Source organism: Saccopteryx bilineata, chromosome X (genome assembly GCF_036850765.1).
Source record: "Saccopteryx bilineata isolate mSacBil1 chromosome X, mSacBil1_pri_phased_curated, whole genome shotgun sequence".
NCBI classification, from domain to species: Eukaryota; Metazoa; Chordata; class Mammalia; order Chiroptera; family Emballonuridae; genus Saccopteryx; species Saccopteryx bilineata.
In genome coordinates, this window is record NC_089502.1 from 140,159,626 (window position 1) to 140,178,536 (window position 18,911).

Genomic DNA, 18,911 nt, shown 5'->3' on the forward strand with positions numbered 1-18,911 from the left:
CTTAAGATTGATGCTGGTTCAGAAAACATATTCATACAGAATAGTTCCAAGCCCTTAATTTCTCTTAGTAAAATTACGTGGCAAACAAAAAACATTTTTTGAACATTTAGAACTTTAGATAATTTCTTGCTTTGTATCAAAAAGGAATCACTTTGGGAATAAAGGTTTAAAGATGACTAGTTTGTTCCAGTTACTGTAGTTCCTAATAAGAGCACCAGGGGAATGGGTTTTATTATGGCTTAAGTCTGGGAGCTGTGTCCGCTCCCCACAGGATGTTTTCAGATCTTGCCATATATTTATCAATATAAAATCTGGGGATTGTTCATATCTGGCACCTTTCTTTATGCTGAAATTGTACACGCCATATTTTATTGTTCTTGACTGTCTGGGTAGGTTACTATATGTGAGCTGTGATGTAGCACTATATAGGAATAATTGTTACAACTTATTTTGCATCATTAAATAGCACTAGAAAACTCAAGTATCGGTTATCACTATGTAGGAACTCTGAAAGAAAAATGCATTGAACGCTGTTATTGACTGCTCTCACTGGAGACTTCAGAAACAGCAGCAATGTGATTCCGGGAAGAGGAGGAAGGGACTGCCCCACGAGACTGTGTGGGCCACCACACAGCTTTTGGTCCATATGCTGAGAGTGTTGAGGCCCCAGCAAAGTATAGAGAGGAGGGGGTGGCTTAATGGTGTGTTTAAACAGAGTGCGACACTGCAGTGTAAAACATGAACTTGGGATGGGCTGACAAAAGACTGGAGGGAGGAAGCCTGATTTAAGAGGGGGAAGCACCAGCGCTGAGGATGAGGTCCAGGATGCGGGGGAGGGAGAGGATGGAAAGGCGGCATGCCGGAGAAAGTAAGAGGGGTGGGGAAGGTCACAGAGATGTGAGGACAGGGAATCAGCTGGGTCATATAAGTAGACATCCAAGTCATCTAGGATGATGGTAGATTGGTGACAGCCATGAGTCACAGTCAGTGACAATAGAAGATAGCAGTGAACAGGTGACAGGGGGAACCTTGCAATAGCACGTTTCTGCCACAGGGAGGGAGGGGGATGATCTGGAAGTTGCAGGAGGGAGTCAAGAGGGTGGCATGCCACCCTCTGAGCCCACAGTTCCTGGGTAGGGAAAGTAGACAGTCACAACTAATGAGAACAGCAGGAGAAGCAGTCTCCTTGGTGAACTTATACCATAGATAAGAACATGATACACATTGTCCCTAGCCCCTGAATATTGGGTCTGGGGTAATGTCCTTAGGGTATTAAGACCATATTGTCAGCTTTATTCGCTGGTGTCATCTCAGAGTCTCTAGGTTCCTTTTTCTCCTCTAACAGAAGAGCTTTGGACCCACAGAAAAGCGTGGGTGCTCAACATTGTATTTACACACGAAGAAGGGTTTTGCTCAGGATACCTGTGATGAATTCTTTATTTCACAGTAGCCATATTATAAGAAGCAATAATATTCAAGGAATCCCGACTAGAATTTTACAGAAACTAGACACTGCAACAAAAGTTTAGAGCCGTAAAGAGGTCTCCTTTCTGAAGCTTGTAAGAGCCCTCAGGAGAAGCAACAAGAACCTAAAGAGACTATATCGGAACCCTATGACTGAAAGAATAATCTGAGGCAAGAAAGAAAACCTATTAGAAGTAGAAGTCTGTTATAAGTGGGTACACCTCTTGAACAAGAATAAAGGAAATAAAAATTTAGGGAGAATAACTTCACTCTTTAGGGAGTGAATATGTTTAGGGAGATATTCCAGCTGTTTAATTTGTATTCAATTATTCCAATTTACAAGTAGAGTAATATACTTTCAGATATTAAAAATGATAGATTCCAAAGGAAACCTATTTTAGCTCCTTTTTCCCTCCAGTGATATTAAAAATCTCTCAGTAAGACTTGTTGGTTTTCCTTTCATAAAAAACATGGCTGGGAGAGAAATCAGTAGTCCCCATCTCATATTAAATTTTGCTACAAGCATGCCTACGTGAGCAGACACATGTCACTTGATATGTATATCAGTGTCCTTTTGTGGTTATTATCCCCTAACAGCTTTTATATATTCTTTGTAGCTGTCCATCTTGTCATCCACATGCTTCTAGACCTCTCCAAACCATTGTGACAACTAGTCGGTTATTCACATAGACAAGAGAGTGTTAATTTGCATAATAAATCCCATGGTGCACAGCAGGTGGTCTGGTTTGATCCCCTTTGGTGTCTAATGTTGCTAGTAGTAGAGGTCTCTTATCAGTAGTGAATATCGGATCTTGCTACCCTGTCCACACTGATCACTCAAAACAAATTCCTAAATTACTTTTTTTGTATTATTCTATACTACCTAGTTTGTTGTAGAGAAGAGTAAGCATCCCTTGGAAATCCCCAAATGCTGAAGTCTTCATTTCCCACTTCCAAATGAAATGCATGCTTTTGCTGGAAACGGAGGTGCAAACTTTTCCAGTGCTATTTGTGCTTTTAATGTATACTGGGCCATTAGCTCAGTGATGATAGAAATGTTGCCTTGGATCAAAGAAGAAAACCTCTGAAAGCCTCTTTCTACCTGACCTAATGATAGTTTTATTCTTCAAAGAACAAACTTTAGAAATGTTTTCGCTTGGTCATTCTGGTTTTATTCATAGGGGTTATAAAAATAATGGAGAGGCTAGACTCAAATTTGCTGCTGTTAGGAGACTGAATATTGAGTCTAAAAGGAATAATTTAATTTGATTTTTAATGCCTTTCAGCATGAATCGAAAATGTTTCCAATAAAATGCGTGGTGCTAAGATTTGACGTGCTTACAATGCAAGTGTATACAAATTGTTACAGAGGTCCAGAATGCAATTGCATGTACAACTCCAAATAAAGCCGTAGACTTCTGCATCGTGCTCCTTCCCCACAATTGCTCCTGCTAAAGGATTGAACAAATTGTGGCCTGAGCCTTCACTGTATATTTAATGCTGAGAGACTGCTTGCACATGTGGCCGGCAGAATGGCTAGAGTGCAGATCATGAGAGGACAGCCCCAGCCTGGCCGACAGAAAACAGCACGTGGGGGCAGGCAACACAATGAGGAAAGAGCAGACATCTTCCCAGATTGCTCCTCCATCTCCCAGATTATCATTTCGTGTGCTGGCTCTTTCACTGGGAACCTCAGAGTCTCTCTACTTCACTGAAATTCAGTCTTCGCTTCATGCAGCTCTGTATGCTAGCATACACTAGACACTAGTGGATTTACTTACATAATCTCGCTGCACCCCTCCACCCCTCTCTCAGAACCTTCAACCTACATTTCATAAGCTTTGTACGCCCCATTGTGTAGTCTAACGTGGCATGGAATAGGTATTCAATAGAATGAATGTATAATGTATTAATGCACAGTCTTGCCATGCCTTGTAAGCTTTGGGGGTTCTTGAGACATAATTTGAAGGTGAACAGTTTGTAAAACTGTGTACTTCTGAGGATAAAGTATTATATACACTCTATCAAAAACATCACATTTCTCTACAAGGTTATTTCTTTTAAAATATACTTGAAATATGGGGAGAAAAACTAGAGGCTAAGATTCTAAAACCAATATTCTTCATACATACTATCTTTCTTTATCGAAGTGGCATCCTTGGCCACTCTGATACACACAAAAGTCATCTTCATATCTTGGACTGAGCAATCAGTTCTTCCAAGAGCAGTCATTTGAACCTGTCTTCCCTGAGGTCTGAAACATGAGTAAGAGTCTTCACTGGTTCAGTCTTCCTCTGAAAATGAGTGTTTGTTTTCTGATTCCAGAATTCATCCCGCAGGCATTTGGAATGCCTCTATCCCAAGTCATTGCGAATGACCGGGCCTATAAACTCAAGCAGGACTCACAGAAGGATGAGCAAAGGGATGCGTCGGATTTCGTTGCTTCTCTCCTCCCATTTGGAAATAAAAGACAGAACAAAGAACTATCGAGCAGTAACTCATCTCTCAGCTCCACCTCGGAGACACCAAATGAGTCCACATCCCCGAACACCCCCGAACCAGCTCCACGGGTCAGGAGGAGGGTGAGTTGGCCAGTATTTTCTCTGATGCCAATGCTAGGACAACTAAAGATGTATAAGGTTATTTTTTGAGCCTTTGCTCATGTGCAAGCTGGAGATGTCATTTGTGTCCAGGTATCTGCCAACAACTTCATTCCTGGAGAAATTACACTGGCTATATGGTATGTGGGACACCCTCAAAGCCTTTCCCTGATCCCTCTCAAAGCCATTGGGTGCCCTCCATGGTAACCCGTATGCCCCATGATATCCTGAACGTTTTACATCGACATTGATCCTGGTCTATGGCAATCTTCTGTTGTATTAGGGGACCCAGACATGAGACTCTGAGGCTTGAGGGCAGGGATAGATGTGTTTGGTAATCTCTTCATCTCCAACTGAGAGCCATGCCTGGCCCAGTGAATTGCTGCTGGTCTTCATAAACAATGAGATTTTTCCTTATCAAAGGAACTTTTTTTTCTTAACCATAGAAGTACATGTGTGTATATGTATATGTATGTATGTATAATCAATACTGGTATGGTACCATTTTTTAAGTGAATACTATTTCTAGGTTCTTCACTATTATTTGACATTTTAAATTTCACATTTCAATCCAAGAGTGTTGAGTTTTCAGGATAACTGGTTGGTGATTGGCTGAGTCACTTGCTGAACATCTCTGAAACTCCCTAGGTTACTGGAAGGACTTTTCTCCTTTTTTTTCTCACCTGGAGGCCCCAAATCCCTGTCACCTCCAGCCATTGACTACTGCACTAGTTAAAGCCCTGCATACTTGTCACTTGAAATTCTTATTTCTCAGTAAACCGCCAGCGTTCAGGGCCTCTCCAAGATAGGGGGTACTTGAGCAGCTTCTGTTTTTCAAGGTTTGTTATTTTTAAGGATGAGGAAATGACAACAGTATTGGACATTTGAATTTGCATGATGGAATTGTTCTTTGAGTCATGTCATTGTCTCTCAGACTGTCTGCATAAACCCATATATGGTAATAACAACAAAACTCTACATTAGAATTTTCTAGGTATCTAGGGTCACACAATTGGCCTCCCCAGTTCCCTCTCCTCTGTTCAGGACTCCCCAGGAAACCCAGCCAACTTCTTCCTCCATGCTTCATCGAAGGGCGGGTGGCTGTGCAGACATGGTCAGTCCATGTTCCCTTCCCTTCAGCCTTCACCACTACTAGCATGCTGGCCCTCTCTCTACCTACCAGTGCCACGGCTCTGTGCTGAGGGCTTTATCTGAGGGCCAGCGGGGCCCACCCATGCAGATGACAGGCTGCAAGTGCTGAGGCATTAACACGACCTGCCTGCCCCTACCAGAAGCTGCTCTTAGCCAACGGCTCTTGTGACTTGCAGCGGAGATACGGCAGCCCCCACCACCTCAGCAGGGCTAGCTCCGAGATGCTTGATCTGTGCTGTGTCCCAGAGATCCTCACACAGTTGGACTCCGGCTGCCCTCAGCACTCATAGGCTTGGTGACATTCCCCCACTCGCTGCTCCCCTTCCCCTTCTTGTTTTCCCCTCCCCTGCAGGGCTCTCCTGGGGCCACTTTCCCAATCAAGTACTTCCTGCTGCTTCTGGAAGCAAACAAACTAAGACTGTTTTATGGAATCCTCCTATTCAAAATCTTCCTAGAGTCATAGTTGAGGGTATTATTATTATTATTATTCACAAGACTTCTCTAACTACCTTATTTGTTGAATATATGATTTTTTTGTTTGTTTCAAACAACAAAGTGATTAGCTCAAAATATTTTAATTATGCCCTGGCCAGCTAGCTCAGCGGTAGAGCGTCGGCCCAGCATGTGGAAGTCCCGGTTTGATTCCTGGCCAGGGCACACAGGAGAAGTGCCCATATTCTTCTCTACTCTTCCCCCTCTCCTTTCTCTCTATCTTTCTCTTTCCCCTCCTGCATCCCAGGCTCCATTGGAGCAAAGCTGGCCTGGGCACTGAGGATGGCTCCATGGCCTCTGCCTCAGGTGCTAGAATGGCTCTGGTTACAATAGAGCAACACTCCAGATAGGCAGAGCATCACCCCCTGGTGGTCATGCCAGGTGGATCCTGGTTGGGTGCATGCAGGAGTCTGTCTCTCTGTCTCCCTGCTTCTCAATTCAGAAAAATACTATATATATTTTTTAACTATATGTTTGCCATCTCTTGTCTTTCATTCAGAAAATATTGTCTGTAACTACCATACCTTACACTGTGTCATACAGATTTACTAACTTTTTTCTAAAGATTTTTTTTTTTTAGTATACAAGCAGCACAGTTAAATCAAGCCATACCAGTGGAAGTGTGACCAATAGTTACAGGTGGAAGGATTTCTGGGTGGCATGCAGGGAAGCTGTTTCTACTTTCTCCATCTGCACTTTGTTCATGTCTACATGTGATTTGCAGGGTGCAATGTCGGTGGACTCGATCACAGACCTTGATGACAACCATTCTCGGCTGCTAGAAGCGTTACAACTCTCCCTGCCTATGGAGGCTCCAAGCAAGAAAGAAAAAGCCAGAGATAAGAAACTCAGCCTGAACCCCATTTACAGACAGGTTCCCAGACTGGTGGACAGCTGCTGTCAGCATCTTGAAAAACATGGTAAGCGCACTTGTCTGGTCATTGAGCAAGTACGAAAGACTTTCATTGAATTAAGCTTCATTTATTCAAGCATCTACTTTAATGCTGTGTTCATTAGATCAAACTCTGGGCCAAAGTGTTTTTTGTGTGTGTGAAGAGAGTTTATAGATGTGTTTGCTTAAGAGATTACTGGGCTAGCCTGACCAGGCGGTGTCGCAGTGGATAGAGCATCAGACTGGGATGCAAAGAACCCAGATTTGAGACCCTAAGGTCGCCAGCTTGAGCATAGGCTCATCTGGTTTGAGCAAAGCTCACCAGCTCGGACCCAAGGTCACTGGCTTAAGCAAGGGATTACTCGGTCTGCTGAAGGCCCACGGTCAAGGCACATATGAGAAAGCAATCAATGAACAACTAAGGTGCTGCAACGAAAAACTGATGATTGATGCTTCTCATATCTTCATTCCTGTCTGTCTGTCTCTATCTATTCCTCTCTCTGTCTCTGTACAAAAAAAAAAAAAAAACGATTACTGGGCTAACCAAGATTTTGGGTAGAAAATCTACTTGGTGGCATACATACTTCCCAGACCCCAAGAATTTTCAGAAGTGACCCTTGAGGCCAGGCAATTTAAGGGAGGGCAAGATCTTTTGACTATGTCTGTCTCCAGAGCCCCCTTCAGACAGATCAGACCCACTTTTACCTTTTCTTCTACATTGAAGTTACTCATAAAGCTTCCCTTAAAAAATAAAAGTCCAGTTTCTTAAGAAAAAATTTGAAAACCATTCTTTTTTGTTGTTGTTTTTTTTGTTTATTTTTTTATTTTTTTAACAGAGGCAGAGATAGACAGGGACAGACAGGAACGGAGAGAGATGAGAAGCATCAATCATCAGTTTCTCGTTGCGCGTTGCGACTTCTTAGTTGTTCATTGATTGCTTTCTCACATGTGCCTTGACCGTGGGCCTTCAGCAGACCGAGTAACCCCCTGCTGGAGCCAGGGGCCTTGGGTCCAAGCTGGTGAGCTCTTTGCTCAAGCCAGATGAGCCCGCGCTCAAGCTGGCGAAGCTCGGGGTCTCGAACCTGGGTCCTTCCGCATCCCAGTCGGACGCTCTATCCACTGCGCCACCACCTGGTCAGGCTGAAAACCATTCTTTAAGTGAATAGAAAATACAGTTTTTGACAACAGGTTTCTATATTACTATTTAAATTTTTGTGGAAGGATGTCCACTTAAAATTTCTTTACATTGACCCTTTTGGCAACTCAATGCCATTTAGTATGTTGACTTAAAAATACTGTATAGTTCTTTAAAAATTTTACTAAAATTTAGACTTGGCTCATCAAATGGCCATTTCTGTAATCTAAATTTGTTTGCTATAGTGTCAGCATGCATTTTAAACTGCTTCTTTACTATAAAAATAATATGCTCATTGTAATAAAAAAGGGAACAGAAAAGCAAAGAAAATTCTCAGGCTTGGCCCTGGCCGGTTGGCTCAGCGGTAGAGCGTCGGCCTGGCATGCGGGGGACCCGGATTCGATTCCCGGCCAGGGCACATAGGAGAAGCACCCATTTGCTTCTCCACCCCCCCCTCCTTCCTCTCTGTCTCTCTCTTCCCCTCCCGCAGCCGAGGCTCCATTGGAACAAAGATGGCCCGGGCGCTGGGGATGGCTCCTTGGTTGCGGCAGAGCATTGCCCCCTGGTGGGCAGAGCATCGCCCCTGGTGGGCAGAGCATCGCCCCTGGTGGGCGTGCCGGGTGGATCCCGGTCGGGTGCATGCGGGAGTCTGTCTGACTGTGTCTCCCCGTTTCCAGCTTCAGAAAAATACAAAAAAAAAAATTCTCAGGCTATTATTTAGACATAACGTAACTACTGTGAACATTCTAATTTATTTCCCTTAATATAATAGAGACTTCATTAAATAATATTAAGGATATATCTAAATCTGTTAATCAACTCATATATGAAATAACTTGATAATATGAGTGGCTTAATTATTTAATTATGTAATCATATTGAAATTCATTTGTTTATACAAAATTTTAATATATGTATCTGTGTACATGCGTTTATCTGTCCCTTCTTGGCAGGTAAACTGGAGGTAAAAGAAAATGGCCTTAGTCGTTTTGAATTCTCAGCACTTAGTATCATGATTAACACATTGTAGATGTTCAATAAATATTGCTTGAACAGAATTGTTTTAAAAAATAGCTTAACAACTAAAGAGTAAAGTACTGTGACTGTGTAAATTCAGGCTCAGTTTCATTATGAGGTAGAGAAACAGGCATTTGGATAACTATTATTTTCCCTAGAAAGTATATAGAGAGTGAACTGTAAATATTTTAAAGACTTCTAAACAAGAAAATTCTACTCCAATCATGTAAGACTCCTGGTTGAGCAACTGCCTTTGTGAAAGAAAATTTGGTATGTCTTTATTTTCTTTTTGAAAGTAAACGATCATTTGTAAAATAGCATTTTATTTAAGCTGATTAAAAAACAGGGAAATTCGGTTGCTTTTTTGGAATGGTTCAAGTGCAGTTTCAGGCCTGAAGGGAAGAGGACCAACTGGGGAGCCAGTTCTATCCCAGGAGTCCCGGGTGCTCAGACCAGATGGCTGTGGGACAGGAAGAGGCACGTTCAAGATCAAACAGTTATTAATCTTGTTCGCTTTAAACCAATGGGGAAAAAAAGCAAAACTTCAAAAAAAATTTTTTCATAAGACTTTGTGTGCCAGTTTTTGAAATGGGTAACAAGAGTTTGATTCACTTTAGCCTTATAAATATTTATCAAAGGTCTTTTTATTCTCTCCAGAATCCGTCTTGACATTACCTAGCCTCCATATATATTCCTGTCCATCACCCTTCCCCAAGCACATCTCATCCAAATGTGCTTTCTGTAATGTCAGGTCAGAATTCCTTAAGCATCCTCAATTTCCCAGAAGCACAACATTTTTAGAAAAGACAATATAATGGAAAGTCAAACTCTGTTCTATTCCTGGGATTTAGGCCGATTTTAGGGTGGGGCCTCCTGCTTATTATGCCTGCCTGCCCTTGTTACTTGAATTTCCTAAGCCTGAGGTTCAGGTGCTCTGGGTCTAGTTTTCATTTCAGTTTCTGATGAAAAGGAGAGAAAGGCGACCACATTAATTTCTGGGACAGACTCAGCAAAGTCACATTTCTTTGCCAGATCTATGTCTTTTTTTATGTACACGTGTTTTTCTCAGTTATTGTCTTAAGTCAAGGTTCCTGAATGGCTAGACCAGGGGTCCCCAAACTTTTTACACAGGGGGCCAGTTCACTGTCCCTCAGACCGTTGGAGGACCAGACTATAAAAAAAACTATGAACAAATCCCTATGCACACTGCACATATCTTATTTTAAAGTAAAAAAACAAAACGGGAACAAATACAATATTTAAAATAAAGAACAAGTAAATTTAAATCAACAAACTGACCAGTATTTCAGTGAGAACTATGCTCCTCTCACTGACCACCAATGAAAGAGGTGCCCCTTCCAGAAGTGCAGCAGGGGCTGGATAAATGGCCTCAGGGGGCCACATGCGGCCCACAGGCTGTAGTTTGGGGACCCCTTGGCTAGACTGTATTTTCTCTTTGAGAAAAATCACTGTGAGGCTTATGTCAGAGAACAGCATTGGCTATCTGAATGCTATCATTTGCTCTACCCCCCAAAAGTAAAAAATTAAAAAAAATAATTTTTAAAACTTAAAGTAGATAATCAATTGCGACATATAAGAATTTTAACAATTGATCACTGACTAGTTATTTTATAAATTATGATAATTTTTACCAGTGAATAAGTACTATAGTTGAGAAAATCATATCATAGAAAGGACACTTCTGAACAGCCCATGAAGGAGTCAGCCGAATGAAGACTCTCACCTGTGTATAAAATGCCCTTATTTTGTATATCATTTATATAGTAATTTCAACTATCTAAAAACCATCAGAAAATAAGAACATAAATGAGGCCAAAAGGACAATTGCTGAGACCTACTATTGTATTAAAATTTTCCATTTTGCACAAAGAAGATTCACTCCGTTCAATGAGGGCATATTTCTCTTTGTATAATAGTCAATGACAGATAGGATTTTGAGTAGCGTATATGCGTTATTTGATTGAACCATTGTCTAACTTTTGAAGTGGATACTTATGCTCATTTTGCAGATGAACAAATACAATTCTGGATTTGATTCTAATAGCTTGATTATCCTGTTTTCAAGCTCTCAGAGCAGTAGAAGCAATAAATTAGGCTGGGGGTTGGACTCAATTATGAGGCAGACACAGCAATGACAGAACAAGTGGGTCCAGAAATCTTTTGAAATTAAATGCAAAGTAAAATCCCACCCAAGAGAGCAAAGCACCAAGATAATTAGCTTCTCACCATGATTCTCTCAAATTACTCTGCAAATTCAGGATACCATTTATAAGATACAGAAGTGATAAATGGAATATTTGTGTCTGTTATCGTTTCTAACTAAAAAACCCTGGGAAACCAATTAAAAAGTCTTTTCTTTTTTTTTTTTTGCATTTTTCCGAAGCTGGAAACGGGGAGGCAGTCAGACAGACTCCCACATGCGCCTGACCGGGATCCACCTGGCATGCCCACCAGGGGGCGATGCTCTGCCCCTCCGGGGCATTGCTCTGTTGCATCCAGAGCCATCCCAGTGCCTGAGGCAGAGGCCACAGAGCCATCCTCAGCGCCCAGGCCATCTTTGCTCCAATGGAGCCTCGGCTGCGGGAGGGGAAGAGAGAGACAGAGAGGAAGGAGGGGGGATGGGGGTGGAGAAGCAGATGGGCACTTCTCCTGTGTGCCCTGGCCGGGAATCAAACCTGGGACTCCTGCACGCCAGGCCGACACTCTACCACTGAGCCAACCAGCGAGGGCCAAAAGTCTTATACTTAATACGGCATATGCCGAGATCATAAAATAAATAGACAAAAAGATTGTGCTAGTCAGAACTTCAGTGGCAAGAAAGAAGAACCTAGATAAAACTAGGCTAAGCAAAGCAAAGTACCCCACCAAAGAAATCCTATCTGCAGACTGGAAATCTGAGTACTATATGTAGATTTCAGGAACAGTTGGATTCAGGGTTCAGATGATGCCACGCGTACACGCGTCTGTTTGCTGACTTTACTCTTAGATCGGCTCTCTTTCTTTGGTGGCAGAATGGCCACGGGCAGCTTCACTTTGGCATCACTTCATAACTGATTGTCCCAAATAAAGACAGAATGAGCCACCAGTGAAAGACTAAATGTAGACGATGAGCATCAGTGGCCATACATAATGGCTTGCACAGGGAGGGGAGCCATTCAGACATTCTGTGGCCCAGGAGAAAGTATGTAATGCCTGTTATGAAGTATTTTTGCCCCACAAATCAAACCTGCATCAGAGGAAACTCCGACGCTACCAGGTCTTCAGAGGAAAAAGAAAGAGAGGAACATACAAATGACACCATGAGTGTCCAAGTCCAGGTGGTTGGGAAGGCTACAGAGGGACTCAGTGCTGTTTCTTCTTGAAACTAATGACGAGGCAAAAGCCCAACAGGGAGACACAGGCGTGAAGAAACTAAAAGGCACATCAACCTATCACAGTTTGTGAAACTTACGTGAACGTTGACTGGAAATTGAATAATATTAAGGAACTATTGTTGAAATTTCTAATGTGTGATAGTGATATTTGTTTTAAGAGATTTAATTTTTTTTAGGGCTGCATCTCTCAATCTCCATGCCACAGACATTTGGGGCCAGATAACTCTTTTTTTTATGCATTGACCATATAATCCCACTTCCAGGGCATGATTTTAAGAAAATCAGAAATGTGAACTAAGACCTGTGTACAGTTGTTCATAATAGAGTCATTCATAATACAAAACAAGTGCCATGTGTGTTAGGGGACCTATATGTCATTCAGAGAGGAATATGAAGTAAGTTGTATAACCTTCATACAATAAAGTATTTTTTAATAAATAAATTTTTATTAATTTTAATGGGGTGACATCAATAAATCAGGGTACATGTATTCAAAGAAAATATGTCCAGGTTATCTTGTCATTCAATTATGTTGCATACCCATCACCCAAAGTCAGATTGTCCTCTGTCACCTTCTATCTAGTTTTTTTTGTGCCCCTCCCTCTCCCCTCCCCCCTCTCCCTCCTTCCCTCCCCACCCCCATAACCACCACACTCTTGTCAATGTCTCTTAGTCTCATTTTTATGTCCCACCAATGTGTGGAATTCTGCAGTTCTTGTTTTTTTCTGATTTACTTATTTTACTCCATATAATGTTATCAAGATCTCACCATTTTGTTGTAAGTGACCCGATGTCATCATTTCTTATGGCTGAATAGTATACCATGGTGTATATGTGCCACATCTTCTTTATCCAGTCTTCTATTTCTTTTTTTACAGTGATTAAAGCCTTTAGGCAAACTCTTGGCCAATACTGCAAGAATCCATAAAAGAGTACAATAAAGTATTTTGCATACATTTTAAATGATATTTACAAGGATTTTTGACTGGCTTATGCATACTATTTCTTCTAGCATACTATATCTTCTAGCATACTATTGACTAAAAGCACTAGCATTCTCTCTCGCCATAGAAACAGGTGGGCAAAGGTAGGTTTATCAAAATATTGACAGAGCTAAAAATTAAGATAAAATTCATAATTATTCTGAATAATGAGAAAGTGTTACATTATTTTTCTCCTATGGAGGTGTGGAAGTATCACATGAAAATTTTTTTATCAGAAATGTTTAACATAAAATTATCCTGGTGCTTATTGTGCTAACCTGTAGGTATCTGGAGAATACAGTGAAGGATAAATAAACATTCATGAACCCTGTCAAGTTACTAGCGATCTGTATGTCACAGCCCAGTGCTAGCCTTCTATTCTGTTTCTATTTTAATTTTCTCCAGAGTTTCAAGCCATAAAACAAGACTGTTGATTTTGTTTGCTTATTTGCAGGCCTCCAAACAGTGGGGATATTCCGAGTTGGAAGCTCAAAAAAGAGAGTGAGACAAGTAAGTGAAAAGTGAAGCATATATTGTACATTTCACTTGACTTTCAATTGAGTTACCTCGTGCCAGGTTAAAGCTTATACAGATTCATTTCTGAATATCTTTTCTGTACCTTCCTGCCAATTATAGTATAATTAAGTCCCAAGAGGCAAAAGGCAACAACTCAGAAGCTCAGAAAGGTTGTGATTGAGTTAGGATCAAGCATTTGAAAGCAACGTGTCTAGATGTGCATTCCTATACAGCAAAATAAAGCTAATTTATAAATATCTTATTGAAACTGTAACAGCAGGAGATTCAGAGAATATCTATTCAGTAAGTGATAAGAAATAGGAACAATTGTATAGCACCCATTTTTACTAAAATGCAGTAAGAATAATGCCATTAAACATTTATACAGTGCTATGTTTCTAGCTTTACTAGCTCATAAATAAATAATTCTTACAGAGTTTCCATAGAACCATTGATCCCCAATTTATTTTTCATGCAGGGACTGTGCCCTTAGTTTCTTTAAGCACAGTGCAGCATTCTTGCAATGAAAGTTTGCTATTAGAGCTTCAGGAATAGGTTCTGATCATCAGGCAGGTATCTGGGTTCATGATGGCTTCATAATAGACAACCCATCCTTGGAGAAAAGAATTCATTTGTTGGCTAAAAGAAAATGAAAATGTTATTTTCCCTATGTTGGTTCCAAGAGAAAGAAATAAGGATCTCAACATTGTAAAAGTGAAGCCAATTCAAAATAAATTTTAGTTGGATGAAGCTAAAGAAATATGGTATTTGTTCATGTTATTGAAACAAACTGAGATAAATACCTCCTCAACTATTATTTTTGTCAAGATAAGAGGGGCTTTCAAAAGAAGTGTGTTTTCTATTTGATTTGTTGGTTGGTTTTTATTTATTTCTTTTCTTGAGTGAGAAGTAGGGAGGCAGAGAGACAGATTTCCACATGCACCCGACTGAGATCCACCCAGCAAGCCCCCTACCAGTGATGCTCTGCCTATCTGGGGCCGTTGCTCAGCTGCTCGGCAACTGAGCTATTTTAGTGCTTGAAGTGAGGTCATGGAGCCATCCTCAGCACCTGGGGCCAACTTGCTCCAAACAAGCCATGGCTGCAGGAAGGGAAGATAGAGATAGAAAGGAAGGGGAGCAGTGGTGAAGCAGATGGTTGTTTCTCCTCTGTGACCTGATCAGGAATCGAACCCAGGACATCCACATGCTGTGCTGAGGCTCTACCACTGAGCAAACCAGCCAGGGCTGGTTTTTATTTTTCACAGTTAAACAAGAAACTATTGAGCTCCATTTCCCAACAGGACATGCAGGAAGGAAGATAGCCTAGTAACATTTCTTAGGCCTATGCAGAATTGTAGAATATTCTCACAAACATTGTCTCATTGACTCCACCCACCAGCTCAGGCAGTAACCCCTTCCTTCCACTTCTTTTGAGGATTAATGAGATTAAGAAACGTCAGTCAAGATTGCATGATTTAACCAGTGTTAAATTAAAGATCACACATTTTAGACCAAGCTCTTTCCATGACCCATCCTTCCTGCATGTGTGTGTGCTCAGGAAAGAAACACTGTCTGTTGAGTGATCACAAGTAGGAGTAGCACTAGTGGAAGCCTTCTTTCTGGCTGCCTGATGCACAATAATGAGAAGTTGCTTGGACTCAATGAGCAATTTAGGACAGTAAGGGCCATTTGCATCAGGTGGCGAGGTATGTCAGGAATTACTCCTAAGTTATATCTGGATCCAGCAAAGGAAAACCTTTGCATGTAGATTATCTAATAAAAATATAATTCATGGTGCCTGACCTGTGGTGGCACAGTGGATAAAGTGTTAACCTGGAGCGCTGATGTCACCCATTTGAAACCTCAGGCTTGCCCAGTAAAGGTACATACAACAAGCAACTGTGTGTTGCTGCTTCCTGCTTCTCCCTCCTCCCTCCCTTTCTCTCTCTCTCCTCTCCCTAAAAGAGATAAATATTATCGTGTGTGTGTGTGTGTGTGTGTGTGTGTGTAATTTGTGGTTATTTAGACTTAGATTTCAAGTATGAAAGATGCTCTGACTCACCATTTAATCTTAAATCCCTTCCTTAGTACCCTACTGTTTTTCTTCAGAACAATTATCACAATCTTAACAGTTAATTAAACATATAAGATTACCAATTTATTACCTGTTTCTCTATCAGCATGAGCATTGAGAAGGGTAAAGATTTTGCCTCTTCATTCACCAAGATACTTTGAGGGCCTGGTATACAGGAAATGTGTAGCATGTCTTTGTTGAATAAATAGATGAATGAATGAATGAATGATCAAATGCATGGACTCTTACAGAAGTTTATCACATGGAATAGATTCATGAGCTCCCATAATTGTTTCTAAAGCAGAAAACAGTACATAAGAGAAGTTGAGCTGTCAGCAATGATAGCAGGGTACAGAGTTATGACTCCCTTCTTCTTGCTATTGTGTCTTCCTGCTGCTATAAATGCTAATCTAGTATAATGATTTAAGGCAGGGAATCCTTATGGGAACTGTTAATAAGGCTACTTTGACAAATATAAGGCAGCTTTTATGTAGTTATTGTCATTTTTCAAGACTTAGTCACAAATGGCTCATTGGGGTTTTAAATTACATTGTTTGCAGGAAGATCTCTTTGCTTTCTTGTTGAGTATTTCTGTAAAATGTAAAAATTCCAACTTGGTAGGATTGCTGACATGCCAAACTGCTGTATAATAGGTTAATTCCTCCTTCCCACAATTTATAGTTGACCTAACCCTTAGCTGTTCCTCACAACTTCTGGATGTCATTATCAAACTCTTCTGCTTGCATCAGGAACAGTAAACCCACAGATCCTTTTATTTAATAATGCATTTATAAACAGATAATGTATTCATAGCTGGGTCGCATAGACCCTGTAGATCAAGGTGACGTATTGTTTGCACCTCTGCCTTGGGTCTGCTTAAACTTACTACCAGATGCTGCAAGTCACAGCTCTCCTTTCACTGGGCACTGAACCTACATAGAGGTGTGGTGTTATGAGACTGCCACTTGAACTATTACTTTTCCAGTTACGTGAGGAGTTTGACCGTGGCATTGACGTCTGTCTGGAGGAAGAGCACAGCGTTCATGATGTGGCTGCCCTGCTGAAGGAGTTCCTGAGGGACATGCCGGACCCCCTTCTCACCAGGGAGCTGTACACAGCTTTCATCAACACTCTCAGTGCGTAATACAGCCCTTAGCAGGAGTGTGTCCCGGATTACCAGGGTGTCCCACTCACTCTTCCAAACCTTGTGCATGTGATTCTCAATAACATTTTTGTCCTTATTTATTGGTCTAATGAGCGGGCTGTTGGGGGAATTTTCTGAGATTTACCCTGGGGAGAATTACTAAGAAGAAAGTTGCAATGGAATAAATGGTAGTAGCCAAGAAGAATTTGGGATGCTTTCAGATGACCCTAGGACAGTAGAAAGTGCTGATTGCTGATGCTTTGAAGTAATGGGGAGAATTCACATTGAGTCTGTGCCTGAAAATGAGTTTGCATTTTTTGTACAAGGAAAGAATGAGAAAGATGCCCAGAGTGAGAAAGGGAGACAGGTGACAGTCCGGGGAAGCAGGATGGCATAGCCCAGTACCATCCTGAAGCAGCGTGGCTGCTTCAGGGCTATAGACCCAGAGCCCAAGGAGGAGGAAGGAAGAGGGAGGAGGTGAGAACAGGCCGCAGCTGCACCAGTTCCCATAGCTTTCTTCCTCCAATGCGCAGGTCAAATAAGATCATGAGAGAGAAAGAGGTCACTATTGTGCTCTGTCTCGATCATTGCCAACAAAAAGTCTATCCCTGGGTATTGCTCAACAGAAAAGGGCCTTAAATTCGTTATAAAGTCAAATTTTAAAATGTTTACCAATTTTCAGTCCTTGTTAGTAAATATTTGGCAAAACTAAAAGACAGTACTACGTGAAGTAAATGATGAGTAATGCCAGGAGAAGGGGGGAAGAAAGTGAGGGAAATAAAGTGACTTCTCTAACCTGGATCATAACGCCTGCTCTAGATGTTACATCTCCCTGGGCCTAATTTATCTTTCTAGCCTTCGTAGACCCTGGCTACTAAATTGCTAAATCAGTAGGAGGGTGGGTGAAGGACCGAGATGGGATTTGACGACCCCTTCCTGAAGGAAGTAGAGAGGGCCTCTCCTTGAGCCTCCGTAGTGTGACCCCCTGTGTGACTTACCCGGAGCACCTGTGTTTGCCTTGCTCAGTGCTGGAGCCAGAGGAACAGCTGGGCACTCTGCAGCTCCTCATCTACCTGCTGCCTCCCTGCAACTGCGACACGCTGCACCGCCTCCTCCACTTCCTATCTATTGTGGCCAGGCACGCCGAGGACAACGTCAGCAAAGACGGGCAGGAGGTAGGCACCCCTCTGTTTCTGGACACAAGGTGACCCTTCCCTTCGCTTGATTTAAGAATAAGCCAGCAAGTTGGTCAAGCATTTCACCTGGAGGACATGCCGTCCCCCCTTTGCCAACCTGTCTATGTAGGAAGAATGAGTGCAGGGATTTCTCTGGAGGACCAGTTCCTAAGAGTGCACAGGCTGTTAACCTCCTATGTCTCAAGGATGCTTCTTAGAAGGCAGTCATTTCTCATGACGATGCTTTACCTCAAGGCCTCAAATTTCCACCTGCATGAAGCAGACATACAATGAGCTACAAAAGTGCTTACAGTCATGAAAAAATGGAGTACACGATGTGAGGGGAGCTTACTTACCCTGTAATCAGTTTATCTGCTTCTTTAACTTGCAGCTGAAGTGTGATATCAGCTCTTTATTCTTCCAATTTGTTCCTAGAGCTCCCATCTGCCCTATATCTAGAAGTCTAGTATCTTTCTTTTGGGAGGTCCTTTCTCTCCTCAACCCTGCCTCCAAATGCAGTGGAAGGTCGGCCCAGACCAGGTATGAAAGGAGCTGGGAGCCACGGCCTGCTGACCACTGCCGTGCATCTCAATGCCACAGTGTGTCAGCTGCTGCAGACGGTTCTGCACAGCCGCCTGGACCCTATGCGGATGTTCTTGTTGGACCTGGACCCCACTCAGGCCTCCCCCATCTGAGCTCTTGGGCTCTGCTTTGCTTTGGTCACACTCATATGCTTCAAGATGTTTTTAGGTTTGAACCTGGGACTGAGGAGGTGCTCGCCACAATTTTAGGTGACCTTTTAACCAGTAGCATATTTAACCTTCACCTTAGCAAGAGATCCGTTTCTTTTTTTGATGCCACGCAGTCATACT

The 18,911-nt window shown here is 42.0% G+C and overlaps 1 protein-coding gene across 3 annotated transcripts in view; it reads left to right on the plus strand.

Annotated features, from left to right (window-relative positions):
* The window catches only part of ARHGAP6 (Rho GTPase activating protein 6), a 460,565-nt gene that overhangs the window by 400,110 nt on the left and 41,544 nt on the right, over positions 1-18,911 (plus strand). For all 3 annotated transcript variants that reach the window (XM_066249698.1, XM_066249699.1, XM_066249700.1), the window contains exons 4-8: positions 3,790-4,046; positions 6,433-6,628; positions 13,585-13,640; positions 16,706-16,856; positions 17,891-18,039. In XM_066249698.1, coding sequence (XP_066105795.1) covers positions 3,790-4,046; positions 6,433-6,628; positions 13,585-13,640; positions 16,706-16,856; positions 17,891-18,039 — 809 coding nt within the window. The remainder of the gene's footprint in view (positions 1-3,789; positions 4,047-6,432; positions 6,629-13,584; positions 13,641-16,705; positions 16,857-17,890; positions 18,040-18,911) is intronic.